The sequence below is a fragment of the Perca fluviatilis genome, chromosome 5 (assembly GCF_010015445.1).
Source record: "Perca fluviatilis chromosome 5, GENO_Pfluv_1.0, whole genome shotgun sequence".
In the NCBI taxonomy this organism is placed as follows: Eukaryota; Metazoa; Chordata; class Actinopteri; order Perciformes; family Percidae; genus Perca; species Perca fluviatilis.
The window spans coordinates 16537340-16560913 of record NC_053116.1 but is presented as its reverse complement, the minus strand read 5'-3'; the positions used below and the strand labels follow the sequence as shown (position 1 = coordinate 16560913).

The following is a 23574-nucleotide window of genomic DNA, read 5'->3' as shown; positions in this document are numbered from 1 at the left end:
TTAGTCATTAAAACCATGTCTGTGTCTTTCTATCTCCATGATGCAACTCCATTCATGGATAAAGGCTCAGTTGTCGTAAACATTTTCTGTTGGCAAAGCCCTATGTGGTAGTTCATCTTTCTGTCTTCCATCTATTTGGTACTGTGTCAAGAGTTTGTGTTGTTTTGGCTGATTGAGCAGTGCTTTGTTCAGGACAGCTGTCAAAATAGTAAAGATTGACTCTTTTGTTAGTTGCAGAAACAATGTACACTAATATATCAGCCAGTTGACAACTGGGGAGAAAGATTTTTTTTTTTTTTAGTAATTCTTGGAAATTAACTTTTTGGATTGGATTTGGATCTTGGATTTTCCATTTTCCTTTACTTATCCATACAGTAAATGAGTTGTTCATTTGCACTTTATCTCTCTTGTTAAAGGAACACGCCGACTTATTGGGACTTGAGCTTATTCACCGTATCCCCCAGAGTTAGATAAGTCCATACGTACCCTTCTCATCGCTGTGCGTCTCGTAACTCTGTCTGACGCACCGACCGCTAGCCTAGCTTAGCACAGATCCTGGAGGTAACCGGCTCCATCTAGCCTACTGCTCCCAATAAGTGACAAAATAACTCCAACATTTTCCTATTTACATGTTGTGATTTGTATAGTCACAGCGTGTGCAAATAACAAGGTTGCATGAGACACAGCCATCTTCTAACCGTATACTTACTGGGAACTGTATTCTCAGAAAGGCAAAGCACTGCTACTTCTGCTACTTGGGTGGAGTGATTTGCTCGCAGCACCTGAAACCCTGTGGTGAGGAGCAGAGAGTTCGCCTGGAGTTCTGCGAGCAAATCACTCCTCCCAAGTAGCAGAAGTAGCAGTGCATCGCCTTTCTGAGAATAGTTCCCAGTTTGATGGCTGTGTCTCATGTGACGTTGTTATTTGTACACGCTGTGACTATACAAACAGGAAAATGTTGGCGTTATTTTGTCACTTATTGGGAGCAGTAGGCTAGATGGAGCCGGTTACCTCCAGGATCTGTGCTAAGCTAGGCTAGCGGTGTGCGCGTCAGACAGTGTTACGACACGCACGGAGATGAGAAGGGTATGTATGGACTTATCTAACTCTGGGGGATACGGTGAATAAGCTAAAGTCCCAATAAGTTGGCGCGTTCCTTTAATAACCTCTAAAGAGTAACCTCTTATGCTCATTGAAATCATCCTGCAGCGCTTTAGATTGTTTAGTTTTTATTCTGTGGTGTTTTTCTTTCGCTTGTCCAAATATAATTCTCTGTATTACGACTGCAAATGAGACCAACATGCAACTTATATTGCAGCCAATTAGCTAGGTCTTACATTTCATTCATAATAGATTTAAAAAGGTCTTAAATTTGACTTGGTAAAACCTGCAGAAAACCTGTAGAAGGTTCGCTGGAGCCGTCACCAGGGGATGTAATTAATTATTGGTAATAAATATAAAATTTGGTTATTGCAGATTGCAGCATATTATGACTAATTTGCAATAACAGGCTAGTTTACTGTGCTCTACAACTGTCCATGAGTTTGATATATCTATCTTTTGGTAGTGTTGTTAAAGAGAGTAGAGGGACTGTATTAAAACTCAGCATTACTCTGTTAAGAGCCCGCTGTTCTGCAGCTGGCGCTCAGCCTGTGGGATTAATTACAATTAGCTGCTGATTAATTGATTGACTGACTACACCCTTCCTGTTCATCTTCAGTTCTGTCTAATGGTGCTGCTGGGGGTCCATATGCCTGGAAGCATCAACATGCACATGCACAAATGCGCACATGGGCAGACAGACGCGCACAGTCTCACTTTCAGACTGGAAGGCCTGATTCCAGACTGATCTTGTCTGGTCTTTCCTCTCTTCTGGGAGGGATGGAGAGATAAAACAGGAGTAAAAACAGGTGCAATATGTCTAGTCCGGATGGAAGACGAGATGGGAAAGAACCAGGAAGTAGGCTGTAATGGGATATGAGCTAGTGAGTTGAAATGAAACAGAAGCCAAGCCTTGAGGCTCTCACACCATAGAATGTTTGTGTCTGAGAGAGACCAAAGCTGTGTTTGTCTTTGAAGAACATAACCTTCTCCAGGGCCAATATGACCCTGCGTCTTTCCCCCAGGCCACATTTCCACCTGTCTTCCTGCTCATCCTTTGTCTTTCTTTGTCTATCGCTATATTTTGGCTTCCATGTCAAAAACAACATCCCATGTTCTCCTGCAGTAATTCTCAACCATCTCAAAACAAAATGCCTCCTATTTGAACAATTTATTGGAGCAACATGCAGTTAAGATGATAATTCTTTAAATCAACTGATTGATTGACAAAGAGAAAAATAAAAAAACAAAACTTGGAAACAAGATAGTTTGTACATAATGTGTAGTGGAAAAATACTGAATCACAGGGGAGAGGGTCTGGGAATTTGTGAGTACTTAGGTTAAATCTAATAGAGGCAAATATATTATGTTTTAGTCTATCATATGAGCTCACGTTATTAAAAAGAACCAAGAAAAATGTTATGGTACATTGTAAGGTAACAAAATGAATTGAATTAATCTGTAGTCAACTTGATTATGTTTTTGCTGGCATTTGGATTGAAAAAATAATATAATAAAATAATAGATTTGGAGAAATGAATTATAATATTGGTTAATGAATTGAAAAATGAAATAAATGAAAGAAAGAAAATGCATGTAGGTTTGTTGAAGAAATTGTAGGATGGATAAAATAAATAAATTGCATTAACAAGGCCTCAAACTCTACATTAGTTTTTTTTTTTTTTTGCCTTAATACAAAGGAGTTTTTCCCTTCTCTTACAATTTCCATACTTTTTTCAAGCCATGTTTTGTATGAGGGATTTGTTTTGTACTGTCAGAGCAGTAAGGAGAAGCGTCAGTGGGAGGCGCCGAACATCACCTGGTCCCCTGAGGCTTGTTCCGTCCCTGCTAGTTTAACATCCTCATCATTGCTCTCATCATCTCTCACCTCCCCAGGCTACTGGCTGTGTGTTGATGAAAGCATTTGTGCCCCTTTTCCAGCAGGACACCACTGCTCGTCCTGACACTATGTTAGTGACATTGAGTTTTTTGAAAAGCTGCAAAAGACAAACACAGGCCATTGCTATGTCACATTTACTTTTATTTTAGCTCAACATTGTGTACATGTACATTGGTGGGATATAGCCTGACATCCGTCACATCTCTCACGCCCTCGGATGTCCCTTTCCTCGCGCTTTCTCCGCTGTCGGGGTGGAGCGCCATCCAGGCAGTTGTGAATCATTTAAAGGAATACAAACAAGCCAGAATGTTTTTCCCCTAACCCAGAATAGATAGGCGCTGTAGCCAGACCATACTCCAGCGCTGACACAGCGCTGTGGAGATAGGTCTGGCAATGCAAACTACATATATAACCAGGGCTGCAGATGCATATGCTAACTATCAAGACCTATCAAAGCACTGCCAAAGCACATTCCCTCTAGTCACAGTAAACACAGTTAAACCTGTGCATAATCAAACAACTGAGTTTCGATTGTCTTTTCAGCAGAGAGAGGGCTACAGCCATGGGGATGATGAAGCATGTGCTCTTAGTCCACACTAGAGGTGATGTCACTCCATCTGTGTTTGCCAACTACCAGCCTGAAGCAGGCACTGTGCGTGTGTTTGAGTTGCTGTTGTCAGTGCACCATCATGACCCTCTGTGGTTCAGAGTTGTTGACATTAATTATGAGGCCTTATTACTGTGTTCCAGTCAGATAAGGAAGTAATATAAAGCCACTAATGGGTTTTGCAGATCTGTGGCTTGTGGTTTTTTACAGAGTTTCGGAGGACTAAAAAAATGTTCTTTGCAAATGTGTTAATCTCCCTTCTCCGCTGTTTAATCTCCCCCCCCCATCCTGTCCTTGCCGTCTTATTGACCCTTTAGTCATTTTCCTTCGTGTCTTTTCTCACTAGTCTTCTATCCCTCATGTTCAACAAACAAACGGAGACAAAAAGAGTCATTGATCAGAAGAACAAACACCATTATCTACTGAATTAAACACAATGGATCTGCTGTTCTTTGCTTTCTCCTAAAATACATTATTTGTTTGTGTGTGTTTGTGTACTTTGTTCATTTTCAGATGGGTGTAAAATTTAGTAAGGTGTTGGGCGCCCAGATAGCTCAGTTGGTAGTCGGGCGCCCGTATATAGAGGTTTACTCCTCGACGCAGCGGGCCTGGGATCGACTCCGACCTGCGGCCCTTTGCTGCGTGTCATTCCCCCTCTCTCTCCCCTTTCATGTCTTCAGCTGTCCTGTCAAAAATAAAGGCCGAAAATGGCCATAAAAATAATCTTTTAAAAAAAAAGCGTAGCATAGATTCAACAAGTCTTCAAACTCTACAGGAGAGATCAAACACCATTCTTCTGAAAGATAACCACCTCATTTGCTGTTTTAATGGTGGTGGTGGAGAGCGCTGTCTAAAGGCTTCTACACTTTATTGTTAAGTAGTGCTTACAATGTTCCATCGGTCAGTGTATATTGTGGAGTGGGGTTGTGCCAGTAATAGGGCTGTGTATTGGCAAGAATCTGGCGATACGATACATGGGTCACGATTCAATATATTGCAATATATTCCGATACTATGCGTAAGGGATAAAAATCCCAATTTTTATATTGGGATTTTTAGAAAGTATAATTTTAGAAAAACTAATATTTAAAAAAAGACATGATGTTCATAAAAGTCAAAGAGGTTTAATTTAGGTAAACAATTCAGTACACAGAAAATAAAATTTTTATATGCTAAAGTAGGCCAAAGTTCAGCCGTAGCTACGTTGTTAGCTTCTAGCAAAAAGTCAGGCACTGCTAGGCACTGTTAGGCATGGACACTAGTGAGGCGTCTCAGCATAACCATCTAGCGGTGGGGGGTTTACACAACATAAACGTGAACCACTGTCTTACATGAATATTTTTGAACGTTTAAAAAAAAAAAAATCGATACAGTATTGCAAAATAAAATATCACAATACTCAAGTGTATCAATTTTTTCTTACACCCCTACCCAGCAATCTCATTGTCATGTCTCAGGATCTCCATTTTAACAACCAAACATTAACCACGTTTCTCTCAGGATTAGTAACTTTTACCTGGTCAGGTTAAGTCAATTTTATTTTATATAGCCCAATATCACAAATCACAAATTTGCCTCAAGTGGCGTTACAATCTGTACAGTATACAACTCCCTCAGTCCTTAGACCCTTGATTGGAATAAGGGAAACACTTTCAAAAAATGCACTACAGGAATGCACTACTGTTTTTATTTTATTTCTTAGCATAAAGGGACTACAACTGCATGTCATTGTGCAACCGTGTGTTGTACAATGACAACAAATGATCCTTGAACTTGAAACTTGAACTGGATTGCCATCTGGTGACAACGAAGACCAGAGCGTATGATTCACAGCGTTTTTATACTCATCACGTGCATTTATTTTAAGTTTTTCCTTCAATTTGTCAGCTGTCTGTACATATTTGTGCATTTGTGAGAGGAACACATGTGGCTTTGTCTAGGATCTGTAATCAAACAGGAGGTTTTCCTCACTGAATAAGGATCTCAATCTGCTACACTGCTTGGTATTGCCGTGCTTCACCTCTTTTCTTTTCTTCCATCTCTCTTTCTTTCTCTTCACCCTTTACCTCCTCACTGTTTGTCCTTCTTCATGTAGAGACTGTGTTTTTTTAGCTCTCACTTTTTCTTCATCTCTCTCCCTCTCATCTGTGTCCAGTTCTTAGACAGTGGAGCCGGTTGCCCATCTCCATGGTAACAGGGTAATGTTCAAGCGGCTTTACCCAGCTGAATGCTCACAGGTTCACCCTCTGATCTCACAGCCACCTCATCAGCCTGTGTGGTGGAATAGCAACCTCTAAGAGCGGGGAAAGGGTGTCTTCTAAAATTAGACTCCTGTGCAGTTTTCCAAATGCACGGACTTTGTCTTAATCACTGTTTGTTCTAAACCTTGTAATTAAGCTTTCTCTTTTGTCAAGTATTTCACATGCCAGAGCTACACAGGAGGAGACGTGTTGCAATGGCACCCTCTCACTTAGATCTCAATGCTAAAGAAACGCCTGTTTCCTGTTCCTGTTCTGATGCGTATTTGAATGAAGTCGTATGAATGATGTACAAAAAGAGTAGTGAATTGTGTGGCAGTGTCAGTAAAGAAAAGTGTGTGCTTGATAGTTAAAATACCTCAATGGAACTCCTGTCTTCCACTTAAAAGAGAATAAACAAAACAAAGTATATACAAGCAATGTGAATGTGTACCGGTAGCCTTGAATAAGATGCTTATATTGTGTTTGCAGCCGTGCATGTGTGTGCATCACGTGCATGTGTGTGGTTAAACTCCCCACCCAACAGTTTGTGCTCCCTTTTGAAGCAAAGCCTCAGCCTGTTTTAATTAGGCTGTTGAATATTCATATGTGATAATACATATAGGCCAACGCCCTTATCCGGTGCTGGTTGCTATTGGCATTCGCAACAGTGGGAATATGTGTACTGCTTACACACTCACGCTAACATGATGATGCATAACATGTAAATTTGTGCGTGAAACCATCAAGGTGGGTGTGATGATGTGAAAGGAAGGACCAGATAAGGGCTCAAAAGAGGGATGGGGTGGAGGAATGTTTAAAAGGGGTTTGTGTGTGTGTGTGTGTGTGTGTGTGTGTATGTGTGTGTGTGTGTGTGGGGGGTGTTGATCAGTAGGGTGGATGGAGTCATGGGGAAAGGTAGAGGGGGAGAAAAAGCTGTGAGTTTGAAGTCTCTAGTTTTATAGGTTTCTAATCTGGGTCTGAATGAGGAAGGAGTCAGCTCCAACTCTCTGCCTGCTTCTCTGCTGCTATTAATAGACAGATAAACTAGTGCTGGTCAAGTTCACTTTACAAGGGCATTTAAATGTAAAATATATTTATATATACTAACATTACACCCACATTTTTTTTCAGGAAACACCTGAGTTTTGACAATTTTATACTTTAACAGTACAGTTTGTGCAGGGTGTACAAAAATATTGATCGGGGTGTGCAAAAGTTTACAGTATCTATAATGTGTGTGCAATGGTCAGGGATAATAGTCCAGGATCTGTGTTAATGTAACGTGTAGTGTCTGTGGGTGGGGGGGTTAAGAGTCTGTCAGAGTCTGTCAGTTGGGGTCCCAGGCCTTGTTGATGAGGCCCACTGCAACGGGAATAAACAGTTTTTGGGGTTTGTGGCGTGAGGTTTTGGTCCTGATGGACCTCAACCTCCTGCCAGAGGAGAGGTTCAAAAGGTTTGTCTGGGGTTGGAGGAATCGGCCACAATCTTTCCTGCCCGCCTCAGGGTCCTGGAGGCCTACAGGTCCTGGAGGCACGGCAGATTGCAGCCAATCACCTTCTCAGCAGAGCGTATGATAGTCTGCCCTTGTCCTTGGCGGTGGCAGCGGCGTACCAGATGGTTATGGAGAAGGTGAGGATGGACTCAGTGATGGCAGAGGAGATGTGCACCATCATTGTCTTTGGCAGTTGGAATTTCTTCAGTTGTCGCAGGAAATACATCTGTGCTTGGCTTTTTTGAGGTCCTGGGAGATGGTGAAGCCCAGGAAGCGAAAGGACTCCACAGTGCTGACTGGGTAGTCACCCAGGGGGATGGGGGCTTACAGGGCAGCTTCTAGAAATCCACAACCTTCTCCACGGTCTTCAGAGCGTTTAGCTCCAAGTTGTTCTGACTGCACCAGGTGGTAAATCTCCCACCTGTAGGCGTACTCATCTCCACCAGGGATGAGTGCAAAGAGGGTGGTGTTGTCTGCGAACTTCAGGAGTTTGACGGACAGATGACTGGAGGTGCAGCTGTTGGTATACAGGGAATATGTGCACTTATGTGTACATGTCAGCAGTGAGTCACCATGGGTAATCTTTTGTGTATTTATTTTTGGCCTGCAGCTGGTCTTTCCTCTTTTGGCTGGTGTGTGTTTGTGTGTGTGTGAAAGAGGACATTAGTGTGGGCACGCACGTGCATCTATGCTGTTTTCTCAGCCGTTGCAGGATTGCCACATACTTGGTCATACTCAGTCACTGAGGATGTTCTGGTCACTCTTGACCCACATGTTAGTTCCTTAAACAGTCCTCTGGCTGGTTTAATTTCTATGGTCTACAGTGTTTTCTTTAACTAAGGCAACAGTTTTAGAATACACTGCTGTGCACCTTTTATTAACAGAAAATGATTGGTGTGTTTGGTTTTCTTCTTTTTACTCAGAGGTCAGCAGATTGTTTTCAAAGGGAAATTGCTCATTCTGAGAGAGGGAGAGCAGAAAAAACAGGAAGACAGACTCAGAGAGGGCACACTGCATCCCTGCCACTCCCTGCTCAGTCTAGCCTTTATCATTTGTGTAATTCTGATGAATTATAGATGAGGCTATAGATCGCTGAGCTCAGCTCTGCTCCACTGACCCACTTAAAACACACATGCACACACACACACACACAATTCAAATCTGATCACAGCCTCTAGGGAAATATTGTCATATTTTGAGTCCACTAAAGCCAGAACAATTCTCTCATGTCTCTCGTGTGTCAGCCAGTAGGAATCCTAGGAATCTTTCAGTTTTTCAGTTTGCATCAGAACGGAAAATTACTTCTAAATCCCTGAAACAACATTGGCAGTATGTTTGTTTTTGTTCAAGCAAATGATGCAGTTGGTTGAAAATGTTCCATCTGAAATGATATAGCATCGCAAATATGCTTTTTCTGCATGCTGACATAGACACTCATCTTTTATGACTTTTTCTAATCTTTTCTCATGATCTGTCTTGAAATAATATATACACCACAAGGGCTACACCATTTAACGCCCTCACTCTTGTCATGTCTTCTGTTCATCTCCTTGACATATCCTCCCTGTTCTCAGTAACTGTGTGCCTTAATGTGACTGCCACATCATGTCGGAATTATGTTGCATAAAGGGCTGCATATTTGTCAGTAGGAGGAATGATAAAAAAAAGAATGCAATAAGAGAAGAAGGGTTATTGACAGGAAACCTGTCAGGAAATGTGCAGTTAAAGGCTGACCGAGTCGATTGTCCATACAGCAGATGACACGTGTAGCATATTTTGTACTCTAGCTCCCCCTCGTGGATTAAGGCTGTAGTTGGTTGTAATATTTAAGTTGGCTGTAGTTAGTTGTGATATTCATTTATTGTTACATTTTGGTTTTTTGTTCTGTAATGGTATGATAATCTCATTCCTGGAATAGTTATTCACCAAGCATTGTACAAGACTGTACAAGCCTTGTATAATCTTATGGACTGTTACATTTTAATATAATTGGATATAGATCTGTTTACCGTCTGTGTTCAGTATGGTGGACGATATGATGCACCAGACATGGAGGTGAATAGGGAAGGCATGTAGTTTTTACACAAAGTAGAGCAGAGTTTGATCCAGTTTCAACTCTGATCTTGACTGATGATTGTGAGCTCCATTTTGGAAGTTAGCTTCAGTAAATGAGACAGTTCATTACATTGTTAGATAATCTGAATGGGCAATGATAGAATGCCCTCTAAGATTTTCATTAGGTAAAAGCTGTCAAGCGCTTATGAGAACTTCCTATTAGCAAAATGCCAATCCTCATTATATGTCCTCCGGTTATGAAATCTTCTGCTTCCTAGTGGCCTATTTCACATAGTGAAGTTTTGCTAAAACTTCCCAAACAGTGCACAGGCCCAGACTATCCAATAAGTCTGTTTCAAAGTGGGTAGCGAGGTCAACTTGGGGCCACAATGAGTGGCATCGGGTTTGAGTGGAGGGAACAAGAAAATAGCCAGACCAAATAATCTTTCAGGGCCAAAAGGCTGGGACTGTTTGTTCTAGATTCTTCATCTTCCTGCTTAAGAATAGGCTGGTAGTTTGTTTGGGCCTGCATACAGCCTCATGGTACTCTGGGTATTGTACAGCATCCAGCCAGACAAAGTCACACATTTTGGGCCAGTGCCCTTTCTGTTTCCATGTTGCATAACCAGGATGGGCAGAGTATAAACAAGCAGCTCCAACAAATACCAACCACCACCGATGGAAAAACATTGTTTCTGCCCACGTACCCACTCTGTTTCCCTTCATGTACACACACTGCTTTGCTGTACATACACACTTTCTCTTGCCCGATGTACCCACACTGTCTCTTACACATATTACACCATCACCTGCACATTCATACTCATACATACAGTATACAAACAAAAAGATAACACTCAAGGTTATAACCCAACAATATCATTTTTTTCTTCTTTTTTTACAAAAGTACTGTAAATAACAAACAAATGAAGGATCCGTTAATTTTTTTAATTGAATAACTGACCACAAAGTGTACTTAGCGGGACATCAAAACATCTAATTACCCAAACTACTTATTGGCTAATATATACACCAACATGGTTATATCTGCAATAAGCTGATATTAGCCTACATAAAGGCACATCTATTTATTGGTCTAGCTCTACTGGGGGTAAATTGGCAGGCCGATATACATGTACTTCCCAGTGTCATCTCTCTACACTTTGTAAAATGCACAGGCAGTGACCCACCAAATGTGTTTCATTCACTAGCAAATGTTCCAACATGATACTGTACCTTAGCCGACCCTTATACTTTCCAACCTGTAATCAGCTGTATTTACCATAGATCAGCTCTAGGGCTTTTACGCAGACTCTTCTCTTTAGTAGAAAGTAGTTCATGAACAGTTGACGTCAAGGTATGTGGATTGTCCAGAGTTACCAGGGTTTTTTTTTCCCCAGAAAGACATGTTTGTGTTAAGTTGTTCAAATGTCATTCTTCAAATTCCAAATCAGATATCTCAAAATCTGAACTAATTGATACCACAAGTGGTAAGTTAGAAAACATTGTGTTGTGTTTAGTGATTTGGGTGGACAGAGACTTTAAACATACTAATACTTTAATTAATTAATGGCACAGACATGCTTACTTCTCTGACCCTAAACTGATATTCACTGTTATCTGTGTCCAGACAGGAAATAAGACTAAGAACATTTAATTGTTTGGGTTTTTATTGACATTTGTTTATTGTCCTTCCTGCCTGGCTCTTGTTAATGCTGGTATTGAAGTTGGCTACTAAGATGTTTCACGCTCTCTGACCTCGCCAGTCATAATGGCCCTTGTGTATAAAGTGCCCAGTGGTTTATGTAACTGCTAATAGGGCCATTGATTATACTGGAGCTTAGACTAGGGAGGACTGGACAGCCAGGGTTGGACAGGGAGCTTCTTTTCATGGGGAAAGTATTGTTCTGCAAGCCCTGAGCCCCGAGTCATGGTTGTCTCCTTTCTCAGGCTTGAATTATCCCCGTCCGTGCAGACAAAGCGCTCGCTCTTCTGCCTTTACGTAACCTCTCACACCCCCAAACCATGCCACACCATAACCCATCACAATTTACGATCACATGATCACTGTGGTGTTGTTGGCACAGTAAAACAATGGTTAAGTTAATTCTACACATAGATGCATAATTATTGGGAAACTTAATCCTTCAAAAGCCTTATAACATCATGTAGTCAAAATTGCGTTAGCTCTCTAATTGAATTCAAGTTTTATGTTTTACTTTCACTCTATATGGCTCTCTGTTTATCATGCTTACTCAATTCATCCTCTCTCCAATCCCAGTCCACTTACATCAGAGCCAGTCTCTTCCCTTTGTCTTCTGGATTCTTCCAGAATTTTTATGGCTGTGTAGCAACCGCCTGGCCCAATGAATATTATGCAATATGAGAATCCTGTTGCCTCCGTCAGCTGGCTGAGGAAACATCTCCACACAAGTTGTTCTGTATGCCTTCATGTGTGAGCTCATCTGTCAAAGCATTGTCCATTCAAAATGTACAGTATCTCTGTTTTCAAACCAGAAATCAGAAAAACCCTGCATGTAAAACATTAGATTGAAGTTTCACTGTAGTAGTTTGATACAAGGGTGGCGGCACTGAGTTTTAAAGCAGTTATATTTTGTGGAGCTAAGATTGAATATTGTGTACTTGCTTGCTGTCATAGAAGCAAGGGAGTTGCTACATTTTGATAACTAGCTATGAACAAAAAATATTAGAAAGTTGGAATCAGCAATAAATGACTCACAAATCGCTCACATTAGCATCCTGAACAAGTGGCAAGAATTCTCTGTAATATATCATTGTTTCTTAATTTCAAACTGTCTGTCCCTTAAATACTTGATTTTCAACAGTAATACGAGTATTTAGCTTTTTTTGCATGCAGCCCACACATGAAATAGACGGGCATCCAAATGATTACAAACATATTAGTTTAGATCTGTCAATCTTCAATTTCCATAACAATGATAAAGCTGTGCAACTTGCTGCATCATTGTCATCTACTTAAGTCATCTCAGTAGTGTAAGAAAATCTTCACATGTAACAAAACATTTTTTATTTCTAATGTATTCCAAAGTAAAAAGCAGCAACAAGGCCGTAGAACTGAAAAAAGAGAGTGGGTGAATACGTTCTCTATGTTCTGCTCAAGCCTATATACTTTATTTATGTGAAGTTGAATGAAGGTCGTATGAAACATATCCAATACGTTAATTAAAAAAATTAAATGTGAGACTTCAAAGTTTAACATTTCTCCATAACATTTTTTGAATGCGATACTGAGTTAGTTACTGGTGCGTTTTTGCATGATTGTCATGCATATTCTGTGTTCCCAGTCATTGTAATAGAAGCTACTAAATAGATCAAATGATACTGTCCTACTGCTGAGTGTGTCATATAACTAGATAAGCATGCCTCCTTTTGGATTGGCCACATACATCACCAGTTCAGCAGGTCATGTCCTCTTAACACATGCGTAAAAAGCATGTGTGTGAGAGCGAAAAATTGTTTTGTCTGCAAGGCACATCTGTCTCAAACCCATTAAATGAGATGCCACAAAAGGATCTTAGCAGCGTTTTTTTACTGTACCCATAAGCACAAATATACTCACACACTCACATAAAGATGCATCTATTGTAAATACTATAAGTTAACTTAATTGCCAGTCTACTTCACATGTTCTGGAAACTGGGACAAAACTCCCAAAATTTGTTTCTGTAGAAAATATCTACATTCAACATTATTGTTAAGTGGAGAATAGAACAGACACATGGCATCTAATGAAAAAATATGCACAGTCTTTGGGCAGTCAGTATTAAAATACGCAATTTCTCCAAATCTCATCTGACAAATTGGACCCCCAACCTCACCCCCACCCCCTCACCTCCTCTATGAATTTTTCATTGCGGAGCCACTCTGCTATTTCAGATATGTTAAGGCATGCTACCAGTCCTGTCCTGAGTCACCCTGAAAGCTTGGGTATTCCTGGACTGTCAGGAGCTGCTGGATGACCTAGAATTCCTAGAATGACACTGAGAGCAGGGCAAAGAATGACTCATGTCTGAAATGAACCTATTAGTCTGAACAGTGTGGATTTCCCCTAAGTGACTTATGATTGACAGTTAAGCCATTTAAAAACAACAATAACAACAACCTTATGACAAATTTAACTTGTATTAGTCCAAGTAAGATTTACATGTACTTATGCTCCCAGTCCAGAAACAAGTTCACCCACTGTTCGCACTTGGCCTTGTTATTACTAAGTGTCAAATTACCAATCACTAAATTTAAAAAGGGTTACACCACACAAACAAGTTCTTACATAGAGATTATTTGTTACTTAATATTTACTCTTACTAACTGCCATGTGTAACTAGCTAAATGAACTAGCTTGCTAGGGTAACTAACATTAGCTTTGCTAATATTGTCAACATATCTGTCTTGAGATTGAAATTCTGTTTAATAATGATATGAATTGGGAAGACTAGGATTACACATATCACAAAAAACAAAATGTACGTACGTGACACTAGTCAGTAGCTACTAAGGTCTTAGGAAGGACTTTACGAATAGCTGGTGTAACCCAACGCGTGGGTGTGTGAGGCCGCTTGCTTAAATTAAGTTATAAAGACAGTGAAATGTATGTGTAAATGGAAAGTGTTAAAAGTGAAGGGAAATAAAGGAAATGTAGCTTTCATGATATTCACCTTTGGAATAACTGACTTTTTTTTGCATCGTTAGGACTGGGTTAGGACTGATGCTGCCATGTGTTGCATCAATTTAATACTGGGGTCAAACCTACATGTCACACACTTGCCCTCCCATTTGAGAAAGTTAGGTTTGTTCTTATATAAGCAGCCTTTTCCCTAAATCCTACCCTCTCTTTTCCAGTCCCTTAAGTCCTCCTGCTCTCTCATTAAAGCATGTATTCATGCTCTCCTCTCCCCCTCCATCCTGTCGGCTTCTGCACAGAAGTCTTTAGTAGCCCTTGTCCTGCCTTACCCCCTACGCTCCCTGCTTTGCTTTTTCTCCCTAATTGGTTTGTACACTTTTGGAAGTGATGGCTCACAAACACCAAGATTTTATTATGGAGAACAATGCGCCTAAGCTTATTAGATGGTGTTTGTGGGAGAATATAAATAGGATTTTGTGTGCGTTTTAATGCAGACTGTTAACCCCTGAGTTGTGATAGTGACCATAAAAATATCCATTGAATTTGCAGTTGAAATTGTACAAAAATAGGAGTATAAGAGATAAAACAAAAGTCTTACACTACCTGTACGAATAAGATTAATCTAAAGTGACAACTTTCCTACCGTTAATGGTGCCTATGAATTGTTTCCTGCAAACATAATTAAGCATACGAATTCTAGTAAAAGTGATCACCATGCTGTTGCTGTGAAATTGCAATAGAATATTACCAAAGCAGTGTTGAAGCACTTCTCGTCAGTGGATAAGTAACGCAGTGATGCAGCCATAGGCTATAGTCATGTGTGCACACGTATGCGCAGTTTTGAATAGCAGCTTTGTAATCGTCATATGACCGTGTAATCTGTGTAAACCAGGGCTTTCTTGGGTGCAAGATTTTTTTCTACATTAAACCAAAACTGTCCAATCCTTTGCATCTTTGTATTTCATACATACAATGTATGTAAAAAAAAAAAAAAAAACATGCCTTTTTAAGCACAGATCAGGCATTTTTGTGTGTTTTATTGGTTGGCAGTAACATTTGGTATAGCCCCGTTTGTTAGCGCACACAGGCAGTGGAAAGTGATTCATAACAGCATGATAACCTGGGAAACTGATTGGTTGCGACAATCATACTGTGTAATAATTAAAAGGCGGGAGTGGAAGATTTTTCTCCCTTTCTTTATGCCTGAGTTAGCCCCTGTTTTGGAGCTGAGCTGGCCTAGAAACTCCAACAGAAGAAAAGCCCCCCCCTCCTCCCTTCACAAAGCTTTCTCACAACCCCTCTTTCCTTAGCTGCCTCTCTCGCTCCCTCTCAGTGACAGCTCCTGGTGGGCTCTTTTTTTTGCTGTCTGCTCCCTCGCTCCCCTCACATCCGTCCTCTGGGTCTCTGCCTCTCTTTTCACCCTCTGAGGATTTTATCCCCAACGGACTCTTTGAACACTTAACTTCACAGTAAACTCTTCCTTCTTTTAACCATCCAACCCTGCAAGTCTTCATCTGTTTAACCGCCTCTGCTCTGTCACCCCAAACCCACATCAGACGGACCCTTTGCTCCAGAGAAGTCCTTGCTCTCCCACGAATGCACGCTGTCTGTGGGAGTCATGCTTATCGAAGCGCATATATGTGTGCTCCATAGGCTCTCTGCCTGTTGCTGTGTACTGCGAAGCGTGTGTTGGCACTGAAGCGTGGTCATGGGCTTTGAGGAGCGACTGCTCTGTGAACCAGCAGCACAACACTCCCTAGACTCTGCGGCTATCAATAGTCATGGTTCACTGCTGGAGGTACCCGGCACTCTATGGATTCTGGATATTCAATCGAGCCAACAGTAATTCCTAAGAGTCTCTACTTCCTTGTTGTCAATTAGAGTCTTTGTCCGGTGGATTTTGAGTCAAGTGGACTTTGTTTGGGAGAAGTGTCCTGAGTGATGAGTGCTCTCCTAGGGCCACGCTCGTCACCTCTCACCCGGCTGTGGTCGTCTCCCGAGGGAAACACAAACCGATAGACAGACAGACAGACCAAACAAAAGTCCAGTCCAGGCCGTGTGCATGTGTCTCCCCGCCATGGAGGTCATCCTCAACCTGGTAACTGCTGACACCTCTCCACTTCCTACTCCCACCACTGTGAGTCTCCACCTGTAAATAGTATGTTTTTGAGGTTTTGACTCATTTTATTCACTTCCTTAATGATTCAAGCCATGTCATGAATCCAGTACATGTTTACATTGATATGGTGTTTATACGGCTACTCACCTTAAAATGGGTGTGTTATGTGTCCTGTGTCTAAATATGAATATGTGTTGAAAGCATAGAAGGTGTTTCATAACTCACCCGCAAAATCTGGTAGGAGACCAAACTCTTGGTGTGAAAAGGATTTGGTCTTGAAATCATTTGTTGTGATAGTGGGGCCCTAGAAAAGCCTCTGTTTTTTTTCCTCTTTCTCCTCAGACCTGCACTCTAGCTAATGTGTGTTTCGTTCTCTTGGTTGTGAACACGAAAGGCTTTTCTCACACCCTCTGAATTCCTTAGGAAATGCACTGGCATTAGCTGTGTGTGTGTGTGTGTGTGTGTGTGTGTGTGTGTGTGTGTGTGTGTGTGTGTGTGTGTGTGTGTGTGTGTGTGTGTGTGTGTGTGTGTGAGCTTGTTTAACTATATTCGTGGGGTCCTAAAACTGGGAGTCCAGTATACTTGTGGGTTCCTTACAGCTTTGCGGGGCCAAAATGCTGGACCCCACAAGTTTAAAGGGCAGTTTGAGGGTTAAGACTTGGTTGTAGGATTAGGGATAGAATTAGGTTATGGTTAGGGTGAGGGTAAGGGTTAAGGTTAGGTATTTAGTTGTGATGGTTAAGGTTAGGGTAAGGGGCTAGGGAATGCATTATGTCAATGACGGGTCCCCACAAAGATAGTGCCACAATGGGTGCCCAGATAGCTCAGTTGGTAGAGCGGGCGTCCATATATAGAGGGTTACTCCGTGACGCAGTGGGCCCGGGTTCCCCCTCTCTCTCCCCTTTCATGTCTTCATCTGTCCTGTCAAAATAAAGGCCTAAAATGCCCAAAACATAATCTTAAAAAAAAAAAAAAAAGATAGTGCCACAAACCTGTGTGTGTGTGTGTGCCTGTCATTCATGATTATTAGTAGATTGTGTTTGGTTTTGTGCTAATTCATGAGTGAATGTGTTGAGTAAACTGCCTTTTGTCCAGCAAAACATGGAGTTATGTAATTTTCCATATCTGGTGAAAGGGTTCATTGTTGCCACATTGGATAAACTTAAGGGAAACAAAAAGCATATTTCTATTAGAAATATCTCTTTTGTGTCACTTTTAGCACTTTTTTAATGCCTGGATGGGAACTGAAACCATGAGGAAATGAAAAGGACATGGTAGAAAAAAGGATTAGTGTTAAATGTAGTACAGATTTGTCACATGCGCTGATGTTTTTGATAACTAAATAACTATCAACAGAGGTGTCAAAAGTATTCACATTCATTACTCAAGTAGAAGTATAGATACTAGGGTTTAAAAAGACATCTGTAGAAGTTGAAGACTCAAGCTTTTTACTTAAAGTGATGGTTCGGAGTAATTTCACCCTAGGGTCCTTTGCACCATGATCTCGAGCCAAACGAGCTTTTTTCAGCTGGGTCGAACATTGGACGAGTTAGCGTTATTAGCTGAATAGCTTAGTGCAGGCGCTAATGGATCCGAGAGTGTCTCTTGTACATTACCCCACTAATAATGCCCGAAATGATACCAAACTTCTACACTAGTACAAATAGGTTATGCACTCATAAAATGATGGATTGTAAAGTTTGTAAGTACACCAGAAGTGTATGTAAATAACACTTGCCTGCTGGATTCTCGTCTCTGCTGCTGCTGCTGCTACTGAGTGCTTAGGGCCGTCTAGAAATTACAACACCAAAAAGAGATACAACAAAAATATTTATTAATTTAATGATTAAATAAGGTAATGTCTCCAAACTTACCTCAATTATAACCTGCTAGTTATACTACAGCACTTACTTTAAAAAATAAGTTAAATTAATAAATATTTTTGTTGTATCTCTTCCGTGTTGTTATTAATAGAGGCAAGAACCTGTCTTAAGCAGCAACAACAACAGCAGAGAGAAAGCCAGCAGGCAAGTGTTAATAAACTTCTGGTGTACTCAAACTTTACAATCATGCAGTCACGCTATTCTTCACTGAATATTAGAAGTTTAATTATCATTCCGGGAAATTAGTGAGGTATCTTACGAATCAATAAGCCCGCGTAAAGCTATTCAGCTGATAACGCAACTCGGTCAATGTTCGACCAGGTGAAAAAGCTTCTGAAGGGTGTTTGGCTCCGAGGTCATGTGCTACCCGGTCAAATTACTCATCACGCATGACTAAAAGATGTAAAAGTACTGGTTTCAAAACTACTTAAAGTATAAAAGTAAAAATAATGTAAGGGAAAAAATGCCATATAGGACAAAAGCTTAGGCCGTGTCACAGGGGCCTATAGTGCACTACCCCACCTCCACAAAAAAACATTATATGTTACTATAATGTTATATTAAAATGTTAATGTTGAAAAATGTGGGATGCACCTGTTTCAGACGAATTTATGTCCATTGAAAATGAACGCATTTTAGTACTATGCAAATACATTAAAGAACCATGTATTAAATTAGATTCGATTTTTTTTTATTGATCCCAAAAAAGATGGTACACATAATGGTGTTGCAGCAGCAACACCATTATGTGTACTACTAGTAGTAGTATGTGTACTACTGAGCATTACCATGTTTCATGGAGCGGAAGATATGATGACTAGTTGCCTATAAGTATTGTAATTAGCTCGTGGTACTTGGGTGTGCAGAGCTTGCAGCGCATTCGAAAGGAGTTGTTTTTGCATCCAACCATTTCGAAAAATTCTTCCAGGTATGGCCAGGGATGTAGAAGGGTTGGCTGGTCTTCCTGGCTACCAACCTCCTCGTTGGTGCTTGGTTGGGACATTTCGCTCAAGTCCTCTTGAGTCTCTGCCACGGACATCTGCGTACTAGGCTACAAACGTCTGCTATTTCCTTGCTGGAGTGTCACGTGATTTGTGTCATGTGCAGGTGCGATGGATCGCGTACAATCCAATAGGGTGTCAGAATGGCATACTGTATGTTTATACTTCTCATCCAACCACAATCAAATTCACTCTATCCGGATGGCACGATTTACCTGGATAGGTTTTTTTTGTGTGTGTGTTTTTGAACGATGACAAGTCGGAATGAAAACAAGCCAAACTGAAATAGGAGTAACAAAGCTATTTTTAAAATGTAAGAAGTAGAAAGTACAGATAATTGTGTGAAACTGTAAGGAGTAGAAGTAAAAAGTCAGCTGTAAAATAATTACTCTAGTAAAGTATAGATACCCCAAATTTCTACTTAAGTAAGGTAACGAAGTATTTGTACTTCGTTACTTGACACCTCTGACTATCAATAACTAATTGCAGCTACACACTCCATGGACCCGCATGCACTTCATTGCGTGCTCATCTCTGCTCTAACAACCCCAACTACACAGTTCAGGCACAAACTCATACAAATGTATCTGTTTAATAAAACAAAATCAGGGTCACTATGTCATATTTTGTAATGACGACCACTTTTTTGATTGACTCCAGGGTTAAAGATCAAACCAGCTAATCAGGAGTGTGAAGTTCAGTCAGTCAGAGTTGATTGGCTTCGCGGCCTGCTGAGTGATAAGGTCCGAGACATCCAAGTGGTATAAATGGAGAGAAGGCAGCTGTAAAATTCTAAATGACTGTTTACACAGCACTAACTCACCTTAAAACCCTGATTCTTATATCCATCATGGATCCAAGGTCCCGTTGCTCATGGATATTGAACTCTGTAGATAAGCAAGGTTGGAGAACCAACCTTTAACCACTAATACTCGGATGTGCTGTGACAAGTCAGTGCTGTACCTGTACCTTTTCTGTACTTCAAAGAATGATGCAGTAGAAGAGGTGTAGAGCAGAACAGTAGTGTCCTGGTGTGTGTGCATCTTGGTACACACACAAGCTGACATCACAGGAATGCAAGGCATAACAACCAACAAGGTACTGTACGTTTGCACTCACATACAAATAGAAACTTGACCTTGACCATAGATAACAGTTTTTTGTGTAAAAGAAAATAGAAAGGGTAACTAACTAGACCTAAATGTTTGTATTCAAAACAATCAAAGCTCAGCTTAATGCTGTGGTTTATGATTGCCATGTTTACAGTACATACTGTATTAAAGACAACTAAATAAGCTATAAGTCTAAAACATAAATATTATGAGGGTTTTGTTTCATTCTTCAACATGTGGTGTAAATATTCTTCATCCTTAAAAAATAAGCAGCAGTCGATGGAAAACGGGTTCAAATTCCACTCGCCCTGACCTGGTCAGCGTGTGTGACAAGAGGTTAAGACTGTCTGTTTCCACTCTTTGGCTGTCAGACCATCTCGACCTTTACTGAACCTGAACTCACCTGAGTTATCTTACAAAACAACAAACACATTAAACAGGACTTAGACGAGTAGAAACCAAGATGACAGAGGCGCCCTGGTGGCTCACCTGGTGGAGCATGCGCCCCATGTACCAAGGCTCAGTCCTTGCCGCAGCGGCCCAGGTATGGAAAAGGGTCTCATGACAGCATCAGTCCATTTTCTGCTCTATGACCTACATTGAGCAGGCAAGGAATTTGAAGCATATGTGTAGCTGCGTGAGATTGAGATGGGCCAGTACAAGATGTTCTTGTTGCATGTATCTAATTATGAGTGATGCATATCTAACAACATTAGCCTAGTAATGCTTTCTGAATGCCTGTGTGTATAAGACGTATGGCCGTCTGAGAGTTTAGGTTTGGCTGGGCTTTTCCCAGGCCTTTAGGGGATCTAAGGTAAGTCAGGGTTGCTTTTTCACAGCTCTAAACAGCTTTACTTGGATCAGAGGCTGTTGTGCAACCTGGTCCACCAGCAGGTGGACCCAGTTTGGGACTAGGGAGGAGTATGAACAGACTCCTTCCTCTATGTGTGTATGCAAAAGGCCATAGGGCAGGGGACAGGTCCATGCAAAACCTTTTGTCTTTTTTAACTGATAAAGTCTCTAATCAGAGCGGGATCAGGCAGCCCCCCCCCCAATTACAGACACACACACACTCAGCTTCCCTCATTAGGCAACAAGCTCCAGTGATGCAGTGCCTGTCGCTTCTTGCTTCAGTGGCTCAGCACATCAACATGTTTGGTTCTGTTAACCCTGGGAAATAAGCTTAATCATTCAGCGCACCATCTTTAATTACATGCATGATTAGTCACAGAAAAACAGGACCATTTGGGGATGACACTGATTGTACAGAAAATTTGTTCAGTAACTGGAATTATATGTATCAGAAAGCTGGGGCTCAAGCATTACTTTGCTATGTGTGGGAACATAACCGTATGAGTCTGTATACAAATGAGATCATAAATGTGCAGTTAACAGTGACAGAGAATATGAACTGTATGAATGTCTGTAGAGCTGTAAAAGAGGGTACACTCTTGTATACAGCTCTGTGGTTCCTTCAAATACAGTACAGAAGAACTCAGATCTATGACCAGTAACAGGCTGTTGATTTGTTACCAGTGTGTACAGATCATTAGGCCTTCTTATCTCCTCTGTATTACACGGTACTCCAGTCCAAAGGGTTTAGCAGACTCGTCCTTTGCCCTCTTTATCTATGGTATATCTTTAGTCAGAGGGCACATATTTAATTATTCAGATAATGTAGTCATCTGTAAGACTAAAGCAAACTGGGAAATCTTCACATTTTACCCCATGGAATGCTCATATGGATTAAATAAGAACTTCAATCATGCTCGCCCTCATAAAGCTATTAATACTGTTTTGTTTATAGCCGAGAACAGACCATGTGCCGCTCTGATACGTCACCTCTTAGTTCTCTCTACTGTGCCAGCCCAGCAGGCTGTTCTATTTCTCTGATTCATTTGATCACCTTGGCCGCCTGTCAAGGGGATTTGATCATGATTAGACTTACTGTACACAACAGTTGTTAGGTCAATTGACTCATGGATGTGGTCCTTCTTCTATTTAACACTGTTGTACAGTAATCAACATGATGCAAAACAATTTCATTGTAAAGCAAATCACCTAAACATTGTAAATGACTTGCCAAATGTTTCCAAATTGTGTGTGTGTGTGTGTGGTGTGTGTGTGGTGTGTGTGTGGTGTGTGTGTGTGTGTGTGTGGATGTCAAACTGGTTTTTCTTGCCCTCTAGAGGTACTGTCTATTTGCTGACACAAACAGAGAGATAGTCTCACATCAAGGCCCACACCCGCAATCTGCCCTGTAGCCTCTTGTTCAACTCGATTTCACTTCACATATGAACTCTGATTGCAAAACGTTTGCCACCCTTGCCGGTTATCATTTAAAACATTATTATCCAATATACTGTAAAAAAAATAAAATAAACTAAGAAACTGTCTCATTTTTGTGGTGTAGGTTGGAGATACTGATCACCAAGTGTTTTGTGTGGTTTTGTTGCTCATTCTTCCATGTAGTTTATTCATTCATTTGTTGTTAAAAGTGGCAACAGTGAGCTCAGTTACTGTATGAATGACATTCCCATGTAATAATTCCCTAGTTGCAATTCCTGTACCACGGAAAGCTCCTTGGATTATCATTTATGCATTTTTGTGTAAGTAGCAGTTTACTGTTGAAGTTGGTTGAGTTAGAGCTCATTTTATATGTTAATCTACATTAGTGCATCATATGTTATAAACGGATCACATATTTTGTATGTAAAATCTTAGTTTGAAAAGTAGGTAATGACTATAGCTGTCAAATAAATGTAGTGGAGTAATAAAAAGGTGTATTTCCTTCTGAATATTTGTGAGGTACAAGTATCAAATAGCATCAATAGAAATACTTAAATACAAGTACCTCAGGTACTTGAATAAATGTAACTAGGCCTACTATTGTAATTCTAATACTGATAGACAAAGTAATTGTAGTAGCCTGGTTATACCAGTTATTAAGTGTTGTAGTAGTATTCCTATTTTTCTGTGGATGTTGTAGGCTAAGTCTCTCAGTGAATCTTTTACAGTAACATAAAGTCCCTGACTAAGGAGCTATTTTTGCTCTTGGTGAGGATGATTGACGGCTGCCTCCCGTGCAGCTCGGTGGACGACGTCATCTCTCAGCTGGGAGGGGAGGGGGCGGGGCTTCCCGCTCTGCCTGTTAGGTGTGCTTTAACTTTCACAACAAGCCCGGCGAGTTGTAGCGACAGGCGTGCCCGGCGAAACTTAAAAGAGCCGTCGCGGACTTAGCTCTTTAACTTCAACAAAGTGTCAGGACCGATGAAAATACACAGCTCGCCTTCACTTTGGGGAAAATGCACTGGGAACAATTTTTCCGTTTGACGAATGGAAAGGTGAGCCCCTTTTTTTGCGCGCGTTAAGGTCGCAATTCTGTGACAGAAGATGATTTC

The 23574-nt window shown here is 40.9% G+C and overlaps 1 protein-coding gene and 1 long non-coding RNA gene across 21 annotated transcripts in view; one reads left to right on the top strand and one right to left on the bottom strand.

The window, feature by feature from the left end:
• tmcc1a (transmembrane and coiled-coil domain family 1a) overlaps positions 1-23574 on the top strand; it is a 48569-nt gene that overhangs the window by 16173 nt on the left and 8822 nt on the right. Inside the window, exon 1 of one of the 20 annotated variants that reach the window (XM_039799905.1) lies at positions 15323-16195. The exons of 17 other annotated variants lie outside the window; for them this stretch is intronic. In XM_039799905.1, the coding sequence (XP_039655839.1) occupies positions 16121-16195 (75 nt within the window). In that variant the 5' untranslated portion in view covers positions 15323-16120. Of the gene's footprint in view, positions 1-15322; positions 16196-23343; positions 23518-23574 lie in introns of those variants that run through there. 2 more of the 20 variants (XM_039799908.1, XM_039799906.1) reach the window with 2 other exon arrangements.
• On the bottom strand, positions 15079-16645 carry LOC120558722. The gene is made up of 2 exons (XR_005639171.1): positions 16403-16645; positions 15079-16207 (listed from the first exon to the last, which is right to left on the bottom strand). It is a non-coding gene; the product is annotated as an uncharacterized LOC120558722 (long non-coding RNA).